Genomic DNA, 19694 nt, shown 5'->3' with positions numbered 1-19694 from the left:
ATGAGCACCTGTCGCTCAGGTCCTGAAAGGCGTCAAAAATTAGGACAGGGGTGGGGCAATGAAATTCAGCTTGAGATATTTTTAGCCATACACTAACAAACAATAAAGATGACCACTTCATTCATAGATGTTTATTTATGAACTGTGCTACAAAAATATAAACACTTATTAAACTTTTGTACATTTAAAAGCAAGCTGTAAATTGTACCACTGATTTTCTTTGGACTTCAAAAATAACATAAATATAATTTTATTGCTATATTTATACACTATTAGGATAATCATTCAAGCACCAGTAGTGTTGATTTTAAAAAGATGCACACAGGTATATAGACAAAGTTTAGCCAGCAGAGTTTGGGTGAAATGATAGTTAGCTATTTTTCACAAAGTTAGTTAGCTAGCTTGGTATCAAGTGAACTTTGTAACTATCTTTACAAATTTAACAAATGTTCTTTTTAATTTTGACCAAACATGTACAACATTTTGGGGCAGCTTGACTAGTTGTTTTTAAATTGCTGTATAAATAAACCTTCTGTGATGCTTTGGCCACATGGTCATTGTCATGCGTGCAGGTAAAAGGTATTTAATGAACAAAACCCTAGTGCAGCTGGGAGTGCACAAAAAGCATAGGACTGCTATGCAAAAGCAACATGAGTGTCCAACAAACATTCATTGAACAAGCGGCGACAGAATGGGAAAGGCTGGCATTTAAAGCCCTCTGATTAGTGACCAGGAGCAGGTGGGTCCCCTGATCACTAATCAAAGACACGTGAGGAAAATGGCGCTCTGGGGCAGTGAAGCAATTTTATAATAATTTTTTGTCGACAATGTCAACTAATTGTTGCACCCCTATATTCATACTTTTACCACTTTTAAAGAGTGACTCAATAATATATTTTGTATTGAGTCTGTAAACATACATAATTTTAATATAAAAATATGTTAAAATAATTAAATAAAAATAATATATATATATATCTATATATATTTTTTTCCTTTTAAATAATTCGATTAAAAAATAAAACATCTAGAATAAACAGTGATAATCATGCTCTTCTGAAAGACAACTAGTTTTTTAACTCCGCTGGTTGCCCAGTTGTGAACTCCATTTTGCCCCTGATCTTTCTTTCTTTTCGGTTTTTTGAATGTTCAGTATCTACATCATGTGTCTGGTTCTGGAGTGGATCAAAAACAACGGTGGCAGTGCTGCCATGGAAGCCCTCAACAAGCAGAAGTCGACCATCATTTATGACATCATCAACTCCTCCAATGGCTTTTATGTGTAAGTCGTGAGACGTTCAAAGTCGCTCCACTACACTTTGTTTGTTTGATTTGGACTTGACACATGAATCAAACCACAATCACACTTATCTGACTTAATTCCTCTGCTTTAACAATCGTAACTGGACTTCTTTGTTAATAAAATGTTTACATTTTATTAGTTTAAAGCAAAGGTGGTCCGATCAACATTTTTGACCTCTGATCCCAATCCGATTTTTTGGCTTCAGATCTGATACTTTGATAATGGACAATGGAAGTAAAAATGTGTTTGTAGAATGCTGAGCCATTAATTTTCCCCTAGACCTCCAGTGATATTGTTGCTTGGAATAAACTTACTTTATTTGCGCACTGTTGATAGACGACACATTTTTATAAAGCTTATCTTATTAAATGTAACATTTGCTAGTATTGTTGTAAAATCAGATGTATATGTGGTATTTATCGCTATATAAATTTTTAACAGAATAAGGTGGCTCATGCACAATAACTGAACAAAAGCAAAAACTCCTTCCGATTGGCGCTCAAAGCCTTTCTGTATCCAGAGACTTACTCTCTCACTATGTAAACATTAACACAAAACAACAACAAATTATTTTGTAATATAAGAAAAAGAAAAAATATCAATCCAATCAGTACACTAAGTATTGATAATATCAACATTTGGATAAATAGCTTCTATTTTACATCGAAGCTTTAGCGCAGGGGTGTCAACTTGTTTTCATTGAGGGCCACACAGACGCCCTCTTTAGCAGTGACTAATAGGAATATTCATCTCATGATATTGCTACTTCTACTACTACTACTATATATATATATATATATATATATATATATATATATATATATATATATATTTTTTTTTTCTAATACATTTTCTACCGCTTGTTACTCTTTGGGTCTCCTAGCCGCTCAGGCAAATTATATTGTCTAAAAATGCATTTTCCCCATCGATGACGTGACATCGTTGCGCCGCAGTGTCGGGCAAGCGTGCGCTCTTTCAGTCAATTAGTATCGCTGAATACACAGCCCAAGTTTAGGGACCCCTGGTTTAAAAGATATGCAACTGTGTGCAGTACAAAACGGGGAGAAAAAATAAATTTAAGAAAAGATAAAGTCCCTAATTGACACATTCTTTCTGGGCTTTTGCAGGCCACATAAAATGACGTGGTGTGGCCCCCGGGCCTTGAGTTTGACACTTGTGCTTTCATGGTTAGCTTCCTGTGTTGTCCCGCTCAGTAACTGTTGCATCAGGGGACGGCGTGGCGCAGTGGGGGAGTGGCCGTGTGCAACCCGAGGGTCCCTGGTTCAATTCCCACCTAGTACCAACCTCGTCACGTCCGTTGTGTCCTGAGCAAGACACTTCACCCTTGCTCCTGATTGGTGCTGGTTGGCGCCTTGCATGGCAGCTCCCTCCATCAGTGTGTGAATGTGTGTGCGAGTGGGTAAATGTGGAAGTAATGTCAAAGCGCTTTGAGTACCTTGAAGGTAGAAAAGCGCTACACAAGTACAACCCATTTATCATTTATTTATTTATCATGTTTAGCCATACCATTTTCTCTACTCCTCCAGTGATAATGTTACGTGGAAGAAATGTACTCTATTTTCCGGCAAAGTGGGGAGGATTAGTATCTCAGAAGCGGTTTTGTACTCCGGATAGACGACGCACTCGTTGCAGCTTGCTTTCAAATTGGAGCCGGTGTTCTGGAATTCATGCAACTCCTGCATGTGTGTAACAAGAAATATGAAAATGGAATTGTCGCCCTGAACATGCATCCATTTTGAAGGAATCTTTAGCATGTAAACACTGGGACACGGCTGTGGTAAAGTTTAAAAAAGTAAATATCGGTTCCTGAACCGAAAAAAATGTTACTTAATGCTAGGGTTGTACGGTATACCGGTACTAGTATAGTACCACAATACTAATGAATCATATTCGGTTTTGTACTGCCTCTATCTCAAATTTGTGGTATCATTCAAAACTAATGTAAAGTATCAAACAACTGAAGGATAAGTGATTGTTACATTTTAACAGAAGTGTAGATAAAACATGTTGAAACAAAAAATAAGCAGATATTAACAGTAAATTAATAATAAATGTTTACAACCTATCCTTTATAATGTTGACAAAATATCCATCTATCCATCCATCCATCCAACCTCTTCCGCTTATCCGAGGTCAGGTCGCGGGGGCAGCAGCCTAAGCAGGGAAGCCCAGACTTCCCTCTCCCCAGCCACTTCGTCTAGCTCTTCCCGGGGGATCCCGAGGCGTTCCCAGGCCAGCCGGGAGACATAGTCTTCCCAACGTGTCCTGGGTCTTCCCCGTGGCCTCCTACCGGTTGGACGTGCCCTAAGCACCTCCCTCGGGAGGCGTTCGGGTGGCATCCTGACCAGATGCCCGAACCACCTCATCTGGCTCCTCTCGATGTGAAGGAGCAGCGGCTTTACTTTGAGTTCCTCCCGGATGGCAGAGCTTCTCACCCTAACTCTAAGGGAGAGCCCCGCCACACGGCGGAGGAAACTCATTTCGGCCGCTTGTACCCGTGATCTTATCCTTTCGGTCATGACCCAAAGCTCATGACCATAGGTGAGGATGGGAACGTAGATCGACCGATAAATTGAGAGCTTTGCCTTCCGGCTCAGCTCCTTCTTCACCACAACAGATCGGTACAACGTCCGCATTACTGAAGACGCCGCACCGATCCGCCTGTCGATCTCACGATCCACTCTTCCCCCACTCGTGAACAAGACTCCTAGGTACTTGAACTCCTCCACTTGGGGCAGGGTCTCCTCCCCAACCCGGAGATGGCACTCCACCCTTTTCCGGGAGAGAACCATGGACTCGGATTTGGAGGTGCTGATTCTCATTCCAGCCGCTTCACACTCGGCTGCGAACCGATCCAGTGAGAGCTGAAGATCCCGGCCAGATGAAGCCATCAGGACCACATCGTCTGCAAAAAGCAGAGACCTAATCCCGCGGCCACCAAACCGGAACCCCTCAATGCCTTGACTGCGCCTAGAAATTCTGTCCATAAAAGTTATGAACAGAATCGGTGACAAAGGGCAACCTTGGCGGAGTCCAACCCTCACTGGAAACGTGTCCGACTTACTGCCAGCAATGCGGACCAAGCTCTGACACTGATCGTACAGGGATCGGACTGCCATAATAAGACAGTCCGATACCCCATACTCTCTGAGCACTCCCCACAGGACTTCCCGAGGGACACGGTCGAATGCCTTCTCCAAGTCCACAAAGCACATGTAGACTGGTTGGGCAAACTCCCATGCACCCTCAAGAACCCTGCCGAGAGTATAGAGCTGGTCCACAGTTCCACGACCAGGACGAAAACCACACTGTTCCTCCTGAATCCGAGGTTCGACTATCCGGCGTAGTCTCCTCTCCAGTACACCTGAATAAACCTTACCGGGAAGGCTGAGGAGTGTGATCCCACGATAGTTGGAACACACCCTCCGGTCTCCCTTCTTAAAGAGAGGGACCACCACCCCGGTCTGCCAATCCAGAAGTACCGCCCCCGATGTCCACGCGATGCTGCAGAGTCTTGTCAACCAAGACAGCCCCACAGCATCCAGAGCCTTAAGGAACTCCGGGCGGATCTCATCCACCCCTGGGGCCTTGCCACCGAGGAGCTTTTTAACTACCTCAGCAACCTCAGCCCCAGAAATAGGAGAGTCCACCACAGATTCCCCAGGCACTGCTTCCTTATAGGAAGACGTGTTGGTGGGATTGAGGAGATCTTCAAAGTATTCCTTCCACCTATCCACAACATCCGCAGTTGAGGTCAGCAGAACACCATCCGCACCATACACGGTGTTGACAGTGCACTGCTTCCCCTTCCTGAGGCGGCGGATGGTGGTCCAGAATCGCTTCGAAGCCATCCGGAAGTCATTTTCCATGGCTTCCCCAAACTCTTCCCATGTCCGAGTTTTTGCCTCTGTGACCGCCGAAGCTGCACACCGCTTGGCCTGTCGGTACCTGTCCACTGCCTCTGGAGTCTTATGAGCCAAAAGAACCCGGTAGGACTCCTTCTTCAGCTTGACGGCATCCCTCACCGCTGGTGTCCACCAGCGGGTTCTAGGATTACCGCCACGACAAGCACCAACTACCTTGCGGCCACAGCTCCGATCAGCCGCCTCGACAATAGAGGTGCGGAACATGGTCCACTTGGACTCAATGTCCAGCACCTCCCTCGTGACATGTTCAAAGTTCCTCCGGAGGTGGGAATTGAAACTTTCTCTGACAGGAGACTCTGCCAGACGTTCCCAGCAAACCCTCACAATGCGTTTGGGCCTGCCAGGTCTGTCCGGCATCCTCCCCCACCATCGCAGCCAACTCACCACCAGGTGGTGATCGGTAGAAAGCTCCGCCCCTCTCTTTACCCGAGTGTCCAAAACATGAGGCCGCAAATCCGATGACACAACTACAAAGTCGATCATGGAACTGCGGCCTAGGGTGTCCTGGTGCCAAGTGCACATATGGACACCCTTATGTTTGAACATGGTGTTTGTTATGGACAAACTGTGACGAGCACAGAAGTCCAATAACAAAACACCACTCGGGTTCAGATCCGGGCGACCATTCTTCCCAATCACGCCTCTCCAGGTTTCACTGTCGTTACCAACATGAGCGTTGAAGTCCCCCAGCAGAACAAGGGAATCACCCGGGGGAGCACTCTCCAGTACTCCCTCGAGTGTACCCAAAAAGGGTGGGTATTCTGAACTGTTGTTTGGTGCGTAAGCGCAAACAACAGTCAGGACCCGTCCCCCCACCCGAAGGCGGAGGGAAGCTACCCTTTCGTCCACTGGGTTGAACTCCAACCAGAATTGCCACCCCAGCCCGTCGCCTCTCACTGCCGGCCACGCCAGAGTGAAAGAGAGTCCAGCCCCTTTCAAGAGAAGTGGTTCCAGAGCCCTTGCTGTGCGTCAAAGTGAGTCCGACTACATTCAGCCGGAATTTCTCTACTTCGCGCACTAGCTCAGGCTCCTTTCCCCCCCAGTGAGGTGACGTTCCACGTCCCAAGAGCGAGCTTATGTAGCCGAGGATCGGACCGCCAAGTGCCCTGCCTTGGGCTGCCGCCCAGCTCACATTGCACCCGACCTCTATGGCCCCTGCTATGGGTGGTGAGCCCATTGGAGAGGGGACCCACGTTGCCTCTTCGGGCTGTGCCCGGCCGGGCCCCATGGGTACAGGCCCGGCCACCAGGCGCTCGCCATCGTGCCCCACCTCCGGGCCTGGCTCCAGAGGGGGGCCCCGGTGACCCGCGTCCGGGCGAGGGAAATCTGAGTCCTTTGTTTTTACTTTTCATAGAGGTTTTCGAGCTGCTCTTTGTCTGGTCCCTCACCTAGGACCAGTTTGCCTTGGGAGACCCTACCAGGGGGCTTAAAGCCCCCAGACAACATAGCTCCTAGGATCATTGGGACACGCAAACTCCTCTACCACGGTAAGGTGGCAGCTCAGAGAGGAGGTTGACACAATAATAGAGTGATAACTGACACAATATGTTACTGCATATGTCAGCAGACTAATTAGGAGCCTTTGTTTGTTTACTTACTACTAAAAGACAAGTTGTCTAGTATGTTCACTATTTTATTTAAGAACAAAATTGCAATAAGAAACATGTGTTAAATGTAACCTGAGATGATTTGTTCAAATAAAGCAAATAATGCAATTTTTTTGTGGTCCCCTTTTTTTTAGAAAAGTATGAAAGTACCAAAAAGTATCAAAATATATTTTGGTACCGGTACCAATATTTTAGTACTGGGACAACACTACTTAAAACATTGTCAGTACTGTTATCTAAGGGTTATATGTGTCACAGCTTCACTCCGGAACAACTTTGTATTTCTGTAAATTGACATTGGACTTTTTTCCTTTTTTTCTTTCATTCAATATAACCATCCAAATGTATAAAAGAGATGATGATGTTGTCGTGTCCACTTACTGCTAGGTGTCCAGTCGAGGAGACCTGCCGAAGCCGCATGAATATACCATTCCGCGTTGGGAAGAAGGAGGGAGATGAGGGTTTGGAAAAGGAGTTTCTGAATGGGGCGTCCAAACGTGGAATGATCTCACTGAAGGGACACAGGTTAGATTTTTAACACACAAACAAACATCTACACATGCTAGCACACAAGCAACACAAGTATTCTCAATGTTAAGTCCCGCATGTGTGGTCATGTTTTTTAACCAATCTTGCTCAAGTTTTATACACGTGTGGTTGTGTATCACATTTGGTTGGGTTTTGTCAAAACGTACAGGTACAGCAAGATTTTTTTACAACCTTTACACGAATGCCTTGAGGGCGTTAAGTTTTCAGAGTGTCGTAAGCGTTATACCATTTCCTCTTACAGCTTTTAGCACTTAATAATAATTGTTTTGATAATAAAATTTGATTTTTATTGCAACGTTTAAAAATGACCAGATTATGATAAACTGCTTTCCAATTTTTATATCTTGTTTTATCATCACATTACTAATTATGAAAAAAAGTTGCTATTGCGGTTGCAAGTCCAAGACGTTAGATGGCAGTTGTGTATAGTTTGTGTGATGAATAGTCAGTTGAGTCTTTGCTGAATCTAGTTTTTGGTGTGCTCTAAGATGTGTTAATACTGTAAGTATTGTCCTTATTACGTACCCGTGGTTTGATTGTAATGATCATCTTAGAAGTAGTTTCCACTAACAAATTTAGAGGCGTTGAAATTGCCATGTAAAATAGCTAACGCTAATCAGTAGCATGTCAATCAATAGCAAAGCCGAAGTATATTAGCATCAAGCTAGTGCAAAAGTGAAGCTTCACTTAACTTATGTTGGAGTGTTTTATGGAGTGCTGGACTATTAATGGAATTTTGGTTTCTATTTCGATGATGGCTTCTCATGATTATGAAAATATAATAAATAAAAAAAACGATTAATCCATGCACCTAGGGATAGGCTGATTGGCAACACTAAATTGGTGTGTGAGTGTGAGTGTGAATGTTGTCTATCTGTGTTGGCCCTGCGATGAGGTGGCGACTTGTCCAGGGTGTACGCCGCCTTCCGCTCGATTGTAGCTAAGATAGGCTCCAGCAATGCTGAAAGAGATAAGCGGTAGAAAATGGATGGATTAATGGGCTGCTTATGAAACAGATGAGTGAAAAAAAGAGAATGTATACTAGAAGTTTGGGATGTCACTGTGGTTTCTACTTTTGCTACATTAGAGCCTTTTTTGAGTCAGTTGTTTTGTTGACATCGAAGATTGCAACATTACCTAGAAGTAGTTTGGCTGAGTCTGCTCTCAGTGCTGCTGGAGTGATCACCATGTGAAAAGAGTCGGCAACAGGGCGTGACGTCACGCGCAACCCAGGTACCATAACATGGCATCGTTGATTTGACGTGAATCTGTGCCCAGTAAGACCGGCGGAATTCGATCGAGGCCCAAAAAAAGTACCGGATTCGGTACCCATCTCCAGTAGAAGGTGCATTTTTAGGAAAATGTTCACCCTTTTGTTTGCAGCAATTGATGAGTACAAGAGTTATCTTACACAAACAAATGTATACTCTATGTATGGGGTGACCAAATATTATAACATGACTGTATGCCAAACATCAAGATATCCATCCATCCATTTCCTACCGCTTATTCCCTTTGGGGTAGCGGGGGGTGCTGGTGCCTAGCTCAGCTACAATCGGGCGGAAGGCTCGGTACACCCTGGACAAGTCGCCACAGAATTGTTAAAATGGACTAAGTACAGAAAAAAAATATTTAAAATAAAACTTATTAGCCCTCACCAAGAATCAGATATTTTGGACCTCTGTTTGTGTGTGCACGGACATAAAATATGTTTTTCAGTTTGATTGCCAGCCGAGGCAGTTGTGACTGTGCTTTGTCTCTTCCTGCAGGTCAGTGGGGGGAATACGCACCTCTCTGTACAATGCTGTAACACTGGAGGACACTGAAGCTCTGGCCAAATACATGAAGGAATTCCTCAAGGAGCACCAGTGAGACTGTGATCACTGCCACACAGTTCTTCTAGTTTTTAATCAAATTGTTGTCCTGGACCAATGCTGGATGAAAAGTAACATGAATTGTTGTGTTGCTAGTCAGCTCTAACATGCACAATTGACTGATTCTATGACTGACAGTGTTTTAGTGTGAATACAAGTTTTTGTCGTGTTTAAATTCAATAACACAAAGTATGTTACTTACGGTGTACTTTTTTCAGATAAAGTAGTAAATGAGAAAAATGGTAAATACAAAGGAGCATTTATAGAACATGGCCTTTAGGTGGCGCTGTTTACTAACTAAAGACGGCCTCCTGACTGGTAGTCGCGGGTATTATTCTCAATTATTACTCTGATGACAAATTATATATATTTTAACACTCTGAACAATTGTACAAGTGTAAAAATAAATAAAACACTCCCTTCAAGTGACGACGACTGCTTTGCACGTCTGCTGACTTGATTTGACTTCCGGTGTTTCTTCTTCGCATCTTCTGTTGACACCCTGGTAAGGCCCTTTATTGGTTATTTCAGAATATATGTCGCCAAAACGACTCATGGTCCACAGTAAGTTTTATTTGTCCATTGTTGAAACAAAACTCACGTACATATTAATTCACTGTATGGAGGTGGATGTAGAGGGAGCTAACCAACTAATGGAAGTAACTGGCATCAATTGGGCAAACATCTGTTTATGTCGCGTTTACTGCTAGTTGACTTTTGTGTGCCCAGCAACATAAACCTGAAGTGTAAGAGCAACCAAAATTGGTGTGTTTTTTTACTTTTCATTCGTTTTTTTAACAGTCATACACAACTTTTAGAGAGGCTGTTTGCAACTTACTCAAAGTAAAAAAAAAATTGAAATAACTATACCAAGAACACAACCGGCTAGCATGTTGCCATTAGACAGTATTTTTCCTAAATGTACTTGTCATCAATCTGTGCTAATGAAGAGCAGCTTGTAGGTTCAATGTGTTAGTTGCTCAGACAGCACTGAGTTTATTGAAGTTTCAACGTTAATGTCTTATGTATTCATGTCAGACCAGGGTGTCAAAACATATTCTACTGGAAAAAATCAAATGATGCGGCGGCCATTTCGATTTTTGTAATGATCAAAATAAATACAATATCAATATATATATATATATATATATTTTAACCTTTAGGACTCTGCTTAAGTTTGGTTCCAGTGACTTGGAAGGGTGTCAGTCATAAAAAAAAATGTTGTTGTTGTAATTGTTGTGCCCAAAAAGTGTTTATACTGTTAGTATTGTACTAATTATGTACCAGCTGTTTGATTGTAACATGCATTTTTGTTGTAAATTTGAATAACAAAATTGGAGACGTAATCGCCATGTAAAATTGCTAATGCGGATCAGAAGCATGTCAATAGCAAAGCCAATGTGTATGGCAGTAGCATCAAGCTAACACAAAAGTTGAGCATTACATAGCTTATGTTGGAGCGTTTTTGAGTCAATTGCTGTGTTGGCAATGCAAATTGCAACATTACCTCATAGTAGTTTGGCTGAGTCTGCTCTCACATGCAACCCAGGTACTAAAACATGGCACCGTTGGATTTTACCTGAATCAGTGCTTGGTAGGGCCAGCGGGATCCGGTTGGTGCCAAAAAAGTACCATGCTTGGTAGCCATCCCTAGCGTCCTTATTCAAGCTTGAACAATACAGGAGCCTCCAGCTCGGTTTAAGCCATGGGTCTCAGACACGCGGCCCGCGAGACGTTATTTTGCGGCCCACACCTTTAATATGAAAGTTTAAAGGCCTACTGAAACCCACTACTACCCACCACGCAGTCTGATAGTTTATATATCAATGATGAAATATTAACATTGCAACACATGCCAATACGGCCTTTTTAGTTTACTAAATTGCAATTTTATATTTCCCGGGACTTTTTTCTTGAAAACATTGCGAAATGATGACGTGTACGCGTGACGTCACGAGCTGTTAGGAAGTATGAGCGCTGCGTACACGCACAGCTAAAAGTCGTCTGCTTTAATCGCATAATTACACAGTATTTTGGAGATCTGTGTTGCTGAATCCTTTGCAATTTGTTCAATTAATATTGGAGAAGTCAAAGTAGAAAGATGGAGTAGGGAAGCTTTAGCCTTTAGCCAGACAAACACACAGTGATTCCTTGTTTAAAATTCACGGAGGTGAAACTTTACTATGGATCACAGCGAACATGGATCCAACCGAATGTCAACCAGCAGGTTTCGGTAAGAAAATTGTGGTAAAAAGTCGCTTCTTACCGGAGATCAGCCGAGCTTGTGCCACCCATAAAGCTGCCGTCGACTTCCCTGAGACACTGCGCGTCAACACACCTGTGGACACACACCTCCGACTATCAGGTAATATTAAAGTCACTTAAACACTAGCAACACAATAGAAAGATAAGGGATTTCCCAGAATTATCCTAGTAAATGTCTCTAAAAACATATGAATCCGTCTCAATGCAACGCGATTGCAATCGCGTTTTTTTTCAATTTATTTTTTCTAGTCCGTCGCTATCAATATCCTCAAACACGAATCTTTCATCCTCGCTCAAATTAATGGGGAAATTGTCGTTTTCTCGGTCCGAATAGCACTTTTTGTTGGAGGCTCCAATCAATGTGAATATGAATATCTGCGACTTCCGGTAGAGGCAGGGCTTTTCTCCAGTTGCAAACTTTATCGTGGATGTTCTCTACTAAATCTTTTCAGCAAAAATATGGCAATATCGTGAAATGATCAAGTATGACACATAGAATGGACCTGCTATCCCCGTTTAAATAAGAAAATCTAATTTCAGTAGGCCTTTAATGTTGGTGCGGCCCGCGAGTTTTAAATGAATGGCGCTGGACAGCGTTGTGTTATTTGTGTCCAAAATGGCTCTTTCAACGTTCTGGGTTGTGTACCCCTGCTTTAGTGGAAAAGTGGCAAATAAGTGAAAGCGACAGAGACGTTGCCATGGAGATGAGGGTTTTCTTATGTGCCTGGCTGCAGTCACACTGTGACATCTGTCCGTCAGTAATAACAGTCCCTGATAACCTGGACCAATCCAAACCGTTTTTTGTTTTTTTTAATTGTTTAATTTGCATTGCCTCACACGATGAACACCACATATATTTCTATATGACGCCGGATATCACTCCATGAGCCGTCACTTTTTTGCACTCGCTATTCCGGTACTTTTCTGGCTATTATCCGCCAACCGCCGTGTTGCTGTAGGGAGGAAAAGCGGAACCACACACATTGTGGAAATAACATTATTCTCTGTGCGTCTGCTAAATACAAATATATTCCACAACCCCAAACATGTCTTTTTCAAAGCCTGCAGTGAAGAGAAAGGTATGTGATGAGCAAAGACAATTCCAGGAAAAGTGGAAGATGCAATATTTCTTTGTTGAGCACAGGGGCACCCCGATGTGTCTTATTTGCACAGAGAGAGTTGTGGTGCACAAGGGATACAATTTGAAACATCATTATACAACTAGACATGCTGGGGGAGTATGCAAAACATTTTTTAAGAAATATTTTTTTGCGCCCCATCCTCACCCCGACTCTGCAACCAGGCTAACAAGGAAATATGACAACGCATACATTGCCCTGGGGTTAACTTTGACACATATGAATATGATCAGTTTTTAGTTTGTTTATTTCGAACATGCATACGATACAATGTAATGCATCACATATTTCCAGTTGTTTCATTAAAGCAAATCAATACAGGAGTAGGAAGAAGTAGTGCTTATTTAAACCTACCCATTTCCATGTCATAGCAGTTTTTTTATACCATAAGTAGGTAAACAAATATTAAATACATAAATAATCATGTGTGATGAGGTGGTGACTTGTCCAGGGTGTGTCCGCCTTCCACCCGAGTGCAGCCGGAATAGGGACAGGGACAGGGACAAGCGGCAGGAAATGGGTAAATCATTCTCAATTTTTTTTATGATGTTTTGTTGTTCATCTGTACTTCTTTGTACTTTGTGAACACATGTCGTTTAAACAGTCTCTTAAACTGGCTCATATTAGTCATTAGTTTTTTTTATTTCCTTGATTAATCTATTCTACACTTCAAAAAGTCAGTGTTCAAAAACAAGACAAAAATAGTACTTTATTTGAACTAAGCAGAATTATCTGCGAATAGAAAAAGAAATTTGGCTTGTCAAGACTTTCCAAAACAAGTAAAATCAGCTAACTTCTATGAACTAAAAAATACCTTTAAAAAAAAGTATATTCTCACCAATAACAAGTGCACTTTTCTTGGTAGAAAGAAAAAGACCTTTTAGCTCAATATGTTGAAAAATATTCTTAAATTAAGTAAACGCTAGTGCTGTTATCTTGACATAATGATATGCGCTTGGCTTTACATTTCTTGAAACCAGCAAACTTACACTAAAAACAAATTTATTGTTCTTAATGGAAAGGCAACAAGGCAACCGCTTGTTACCGCTCAGGCAAATAATATGGTCTAAAAATGCATTTTTCCATCGATAGCGTGGCATCATCGCGCCAAGTGCTTGCTCTTTCAGTCAATTAGTGCGCATACATACAGCCTGGCCCCCGGCAAAAAATGTTTTTAATGTAATTTTTAAAAATTCATCAGAATGTGCATGAATTATTTCTGTTCAAAATTGTTAGAAATGTCACATCTTAAATGTTTAAATATTAACTGTCAGTTTACTGTACTGTGCCAACTATACTACTTTATGAGTACGTATTTTCTCCCGTTTCATTGAAAATAAAACAGCAAAGTCCATTTGGCTGTCATCCGTTTTAATTATGAGACACAATTGTGTCAAAGTCAAGATTTTTTTTTTCATACTTGAAATAAGAAATTATTACTTTAAAAAAGTAGTTTTAAACTTGTGAGTGATGATGGCACGGCTTTGCAACAGTTTATATTCTAGTTTTAAGCATGTTCTACTCAATATAGTTAATCAAATCCCAGCTCTAAGCTGTAATATCTTACTGAGATCATTTAGGACCAAAACCCTTAAAACAATTTCAGTGTTTGGAGTGTATAATTTAATTTCACATATGGATATGCTTAAGGTTTATGGTGTTGTACGTGCATACAAATATTTCAAATTAGATTTTCCTCAAAGGTTATATTTCTCCTTTATTTGAGAAGAATTGTTGCACGTTCTTATAGTTTGCTTTGTACATCCTTTTAGCTGTTTGCAAATTCACTATGTCGTGGAATTTCTGTCTTTTAGATTCAATAAATAAAAGGTCTGTATATCCATCTATCCATCCATTTTCTACCGCTTGTCCCTTTTGGGGTCGCGGGGGTGCTGGAGCCTATCTCAGCTGCATCCATATCCTATATCCAACATTATGTATTATTCTAATTGATCATTTTTGTAACACTGTTAGTGAATGAAGTGCACATTTTTTAGTTGTTTCTCCATATTTCTACACAATAAATCAGATATACTTTATGACTGTGGTTCTCAACCTTATGTCAGTGATGTACCCCCTGTGAAATTGTTTTTAATTCAATCACCCTCTAATCAGAGCAAAGCATTTTTGGTTGAAAAAAAGAGATAAAGAAGTAAAATACAGCACTATGTCATCAGTTTCTGATTTATTAAATTGTATAACAGTGCAAAATATTGCTCATTTGTAGTGGTCTTTCTTGATTTATTTGGAAAAAAATGTATAAAAATAACTAAAAACTTATTGAAAAATAAACAAGTGATTCAATTATAAATAAAGATTTCTACACATAGAAGTAATCATCAACTTAAAGTGCCCTCTTTGGGTATTGTATTATAGATCCATCTGGATTCATCAACTTCATTCTAAACATTTCTTCTCAAAAAAATCAATCTTTATCATCAATATTTATGGAACATGCCCACAAAAAATCTAGCTGTCAACACTGAATATTGCATTGTTGCATTTCTTTTCACAGTTTATGAACTTACATTCATAATTTGTTGAAATATTAATCAATAAATATATATATATATAAAGGATTTTTGAATTGTTGCTATTTTTAGAATATTTTTAAAAAATCTCACATACCCCTTGGCATACCTTCAAGTACCCCCAGGGGTACCCGTACCCCCATTTGAGAATCACTGCAGTAGAGAATATGAAGTGATTTTTGATCCAGAACTTATTTTGCTTTATTCATTACTGACTTGTTTCTTGCTACTTTATGTTGAACATTTTTTACTTGAGGTTTACAGTTCATTTCATCTTTTTTATTTTTACCCTATCAAAGTCTACTCCGTCTATTTGTATTTGTGTTTGACTTTTCCTTCTACTGTTACTGAATAGCATTTTTATTTTATTTTTACGGAGATTCAAAGATGATCTATTTTTATCAAACCATTTTTTTAATTGATTCATTTATTCTGTTATCATTTGTAATAGCTTCTGTGTGTTCTCTTCTGAACAAAACACAGTTGTATAATCTACAAATAATACCAACTCCAAGTCCTTTGTGACTTAACTACTGTCGTCAAAATTAAAATAGAAAATTTTTGGTCCTTGTGTTGATCCGTGAGATATTTTCAGCTTTGTAGATATTTTGCGTCACGTTATGCTTCCTGTTGGTTAAGTAGCTTCTAATTCAGTTCAATACCAACACTCTGATGCCACACCTTTCTAATGTGTTTATTAAGCTACTATGATTGATTGTGTCAAATGTACCCTGCCTTCCGCCCGATTGTAGCTGAGATAGGCGCCAGCGCCCCCCGCGACCCTGAAAGGGAATAAGCGGTAGAAAATGGATGGATGGATGTGTCAAATGCTTTTGTTAAATCCATAAACCCCACAGCAGCACATTTTTTGCGATCTGTTGGCCTGGTTATCCCTTCCGTTTTTTGGATTAATGCCATTGATGTTAAAACTTTGGTTCTGCATCAGTATTGGTTGTCTCTGAGTGTTTTTCATGACCATTTACATTGTAAATTGTCACTGAAGGCATCAAAATTATGAATGAAAACATGTAGAGTTATGTACTCAAACAAGAAAAGGTGAACTAACTAAATATATATTTTATATTGTAGGTTGTTTTTAATAATAGCCACCCTTTGCCCTGATTACTACTTTGCACAGTCTTGGCATTCTCTTGATGAGCTTCAAGAGAAATTATTTTCACTTCACAGGTGTCCTTGAAGCTCATCAAGAGAATGCCAAGAGTGTGCAAAGCAGTATTTAAAGCAAAGGGTTTTTATTTTGAAGAAACTAGAATATAAAACTTGTTTTCAGTTATTTCACCTTTTTTTGTTAAAGGCCTAGCGAAACCCACTACTACCCACCACGCAGTCTGATAGTTTATAAATCAATGATGAAATATTAACATTGCAACACATGCCAATACGGCCTTTCTAGTTTACTAAATTGCAATTTTAAATTTCCCGGGAGTTTCGTCTTGAAAACGTGTAATGATGACGTGTACGCGTGACGTCACGGGCTGTTATGAGCACTGCACACACACACAGCTAAAAGTCGTCTGCTTTAACGGCATAATTACACAGTATTTTGGAGATCCGTGTTGCTGAATCTTTTGCAATTTGTTCAATTAATATTGGAGAAGTCAAAGTAGAAAGACAGAGTTGTGAAGCTTTAGCCTTTAGCCACAAAAACACACGGTGATTCCTTGTTTAAAATTCACGGAGGTGAAACTTTAGTATGGATCATAGCGGACATCGATCCCGACCACTTGTCAACCAGCAGGTTTCGGTGAGAAAATTGTGGTTAAAAAGTCGCCTCTTACCGGATATCAGCTGAGCTTGTGCCATCCATACAGCTGCCGTCGACTTCCCTGAGACAATCCGCGTCAACACCTGGCCGTGGACGTACACTTCTCCGACTATCAGGTACTGTCAAACTCACTAAAACACTAGCAACACAATAGAAAGATAAGGGATTTCCCAGAATTATCCTAGTAAATGTCTCTAAAAACATATGAATCTGTCTCAATGCAATTTTTTTGTAACTTTTTATTTATTTATTTATTTTTTATAGTCCGTCGCTATCAATATTCTCAAACACGAATCTTTCATCCTGGCTCAAATTAATGGGGAAATTGTCGTTTTCTCGGTCCGAATAGCTGTTTTTGTTGGAGGCTCCCATTAAAATCAATGTGAATATGTGAGGAGCCATCAACATGTGAGGTCATCGTCTGCGACTTCCGGTAGAGGCAGGGCTTTTCTCCAGTTGCGAACTTTATCGTGGATGTTCTCTACTAAATCCTTTCAGCAAAAATATGGCAATATCGCGAAATGATCAAGTATGACACACAGAATGGACCTGCTATCCCCGTTTAAATAAGAAAATCTAATTTCAGTAGGCCTTTAAGTACATAATTCCACATGTGTTCATTCATAATTTTGATGCCTTCAGTGACAATCTACAATGTAAATAGTCATGAAAATAAAGAAAACACATTGAATGGGAAGGTGTGTCCAAACTTTAGCCTTTAGCCTTTAGCCACACAAACACACGGTGATTTATTGTTTAAAATTCACGGAGGTGAAACTTTAGTATGGATCATAGCGGACATCGATCCCGAACACTTGTCAACCAATCTGTCGTTAAACAATTTTTCAATAGTTTTAGAAAACTGTGGAAGTAGAGGAACATGTCTGTAGTTTGTAAACTGGTGTTTGTCTCTAGTTTTATAACGTTTTCAATAGTATTTCATTTTGTGAGGGGATGGTATAAGGATTTATGTCCCTTGGGGTAGCCTGCAATAGTTGAAAATAGCTGAGAACCACTTGCCAATCGGAGGTAGTTAACAATCTAGTCAGCTTTCCTTGATGGACATTTGGATTGAAGAAAAAAAGCACCCATTCTCTGGATAATTTTCTTCCCTAAAAAAATGTTGTTTGTGACCCTGAGGCAAAAAAAAGTGCGAGCTGAAGAGAGTCAGACGGGCTTTGAAATGGGAGTGGGGTTAGATCAGAGATGGAAGGTTGTGACAGGATTGTGTGGCGATTGTCGTCCTGTCAAGCCCACTAATGTGGGGCTAAAGCCGGCGTCAGGCCGCGGTAAGACTGTGATAATGAAAAACACCAGGGAAGACAATATCAAACGGCTCCTCTACATCCTGCGGTGGAGATTAGCAGGCAGCAGAAGTAGCGGGACACAGCCGGGGGAAGCCGAGGCAGGCTTTAGTGCTGCTGATTGAGTCTCTTGTTGAGAGCTCCACTATGAAAAGTTGCTGTGACTGACGTCCTTTTTAAGCTCCATTTCACAAGACGCGTACACTTACACGTCTGCTTTGTATAGATACTGTACATCTTGTCCATCCACTTTTTTTTTCATCACAGCGTGCTTTTAAGATCATTTGATATGCTTTTTTTTTTTACCCTACATGGTTATTTTAAAACCCTAAAGCCAAGCTAGAAAACGATGCATCACTGTCAAGAATTTCAGAATCGGGAATATTTCCATGTAGACCCAAGAGCGTCTTACATTGTCGAAGCAATATGTCACTGTATGTCATTATTATATCCTGCTGAGTGTTCTGACAAACCACTGTTGACTTGTGCATCTCCACGCATACAACATGGTTTTTTTTTTTTTGATTGATTGATACTTTTATAAGTAGATTGCACAGTTCAGTACATATTCCGTACAATTGACAACTAAATGGTAACACCCGAATAAGTTTTTCAACTTGTTTAAGTCGGGGTCCACGTTAATCAATTCATGGTAAACTAGGTAAACATGGAAACTAGGGTTGCAACGACATATGAGTACCGTATTTTCCGGACCATGATCGGGTCTATTTAGGTCTATTTTCACACAAAAGGCGCACCGGATTATAAGGCATATTTTTTTTTTTCTAAATTGAAAACACTTCCTTGTGGTCTACATAACATGTAATGGTGGTTCTTTGGTCAAAATATTGCATAGATGATGTTTTACAGATCATCTCTAAGTTGCTTTCTGACAGTCGCTTCACAATGTGCCGTTTTGTGGGCAGTCTTATTTAAGTGGATCACCTTCGACAGCGTCTTCTCCCCGTCATCTTTATTGTAGCGGTGTAGCCTGCAAGGACGGGAGGGAAAGAAGTGTCAAAACGACAAAATGACATTCAGACTTTACTTAAATCGTGACGGAGCAGTATCTTCTCACTAGTGCAACAACAACACCGGAAATGTGTCCCGTGAAAAACCGTCCGACCGGAACTCTAATAATTAAAGTTCCTTGGGTGAATAATGTAAACTCACTACACCATTATGTTTTAGCGCTTTTATGGCCAGTTTACTGACTGACGTCAGTAAGAACTTTACACTACTTTATATTAGAAATGGCAAAGGCGGAGGATGATTAACATAACAAGAAGATAGAGAAAAAGAAGAAGCTTATCGACTACGGTTTTGCCACGGACTGCAAAGGCAGACTTGCACAAATATTCAGGACTTATTCAGATCCCAAATACAGAT

The 19694-nt window shown here is 40.7% G+C and overlaps 2 protein-coding genes across 3 annotated transcripts in view; both read left to right on the top strand.

Annotated features, from left to right (window-relative positions):
* The window catches only part of psat1 (phosphoserine aminotransferase 1), a 23953-nt gene extending 14244 nt beyond the window's left edge, over positions 1 to 9709 (top strand). For both annotated transcript variants that reach the window (XM_061906136.1, XM_061906137.1), the window contains 3 exons: positions 1154 to 1282; positions 7245 to 7382; positions 9176 to 9709. In XM_061906136.1, coding sequence (XP_061762120.1) covers positions 1154 to 1282; positions 7245 to 7382; positions 9176 to 9278 — 370 coding nt within the window. In that variant the 3' untranslated portion in view covers positions 9279 to 9709. The remainder of the gene's footprint in view (positions 1 to 1153; positions 1283 to 7244; positions 7383 to 9175) is intronic.
* A 140-nt stretch (positions 9710 to 9849) lies between these two features.
* Positions 9850 to 19694, top strand: part of LOC133556323 (transducin-like enhancer protein 4) — a 256100-nt gene continuing 246255 nt past the window's right edge. Inside the window, exons 1-2 of the mRNA XM_061906135.1 lie at positions 9850 to 11645; positions 17048 to 17117. The gene's annotated coding sequence lies outside the window, so the exon portion shown is untranslated. The remainder of the gene's footprint in view (positions 11646 to 17047; positions 17118 to 19694) is intronic.

Source organism: Nerophis ophidion, linkage group LG07 (assembly GCF_033978795.1).
Source record: "Nerophis ophidion isolate RoL-2023_Sa linkage group LG07, RoL_Noph_v1.0, whole genome shotgun sequence".
NCBI lineage: Eukaryota > Metazoa > Chordata > Actinopteri > Syngnathiformes > Syngnathidae > Nerophis > Nerophis ophidion.
The sequence above is the reverse complement of the archived record's forward strand: the minus strand, read 5'-3'. Positions and strand labels throughout refer to the sequence as shown.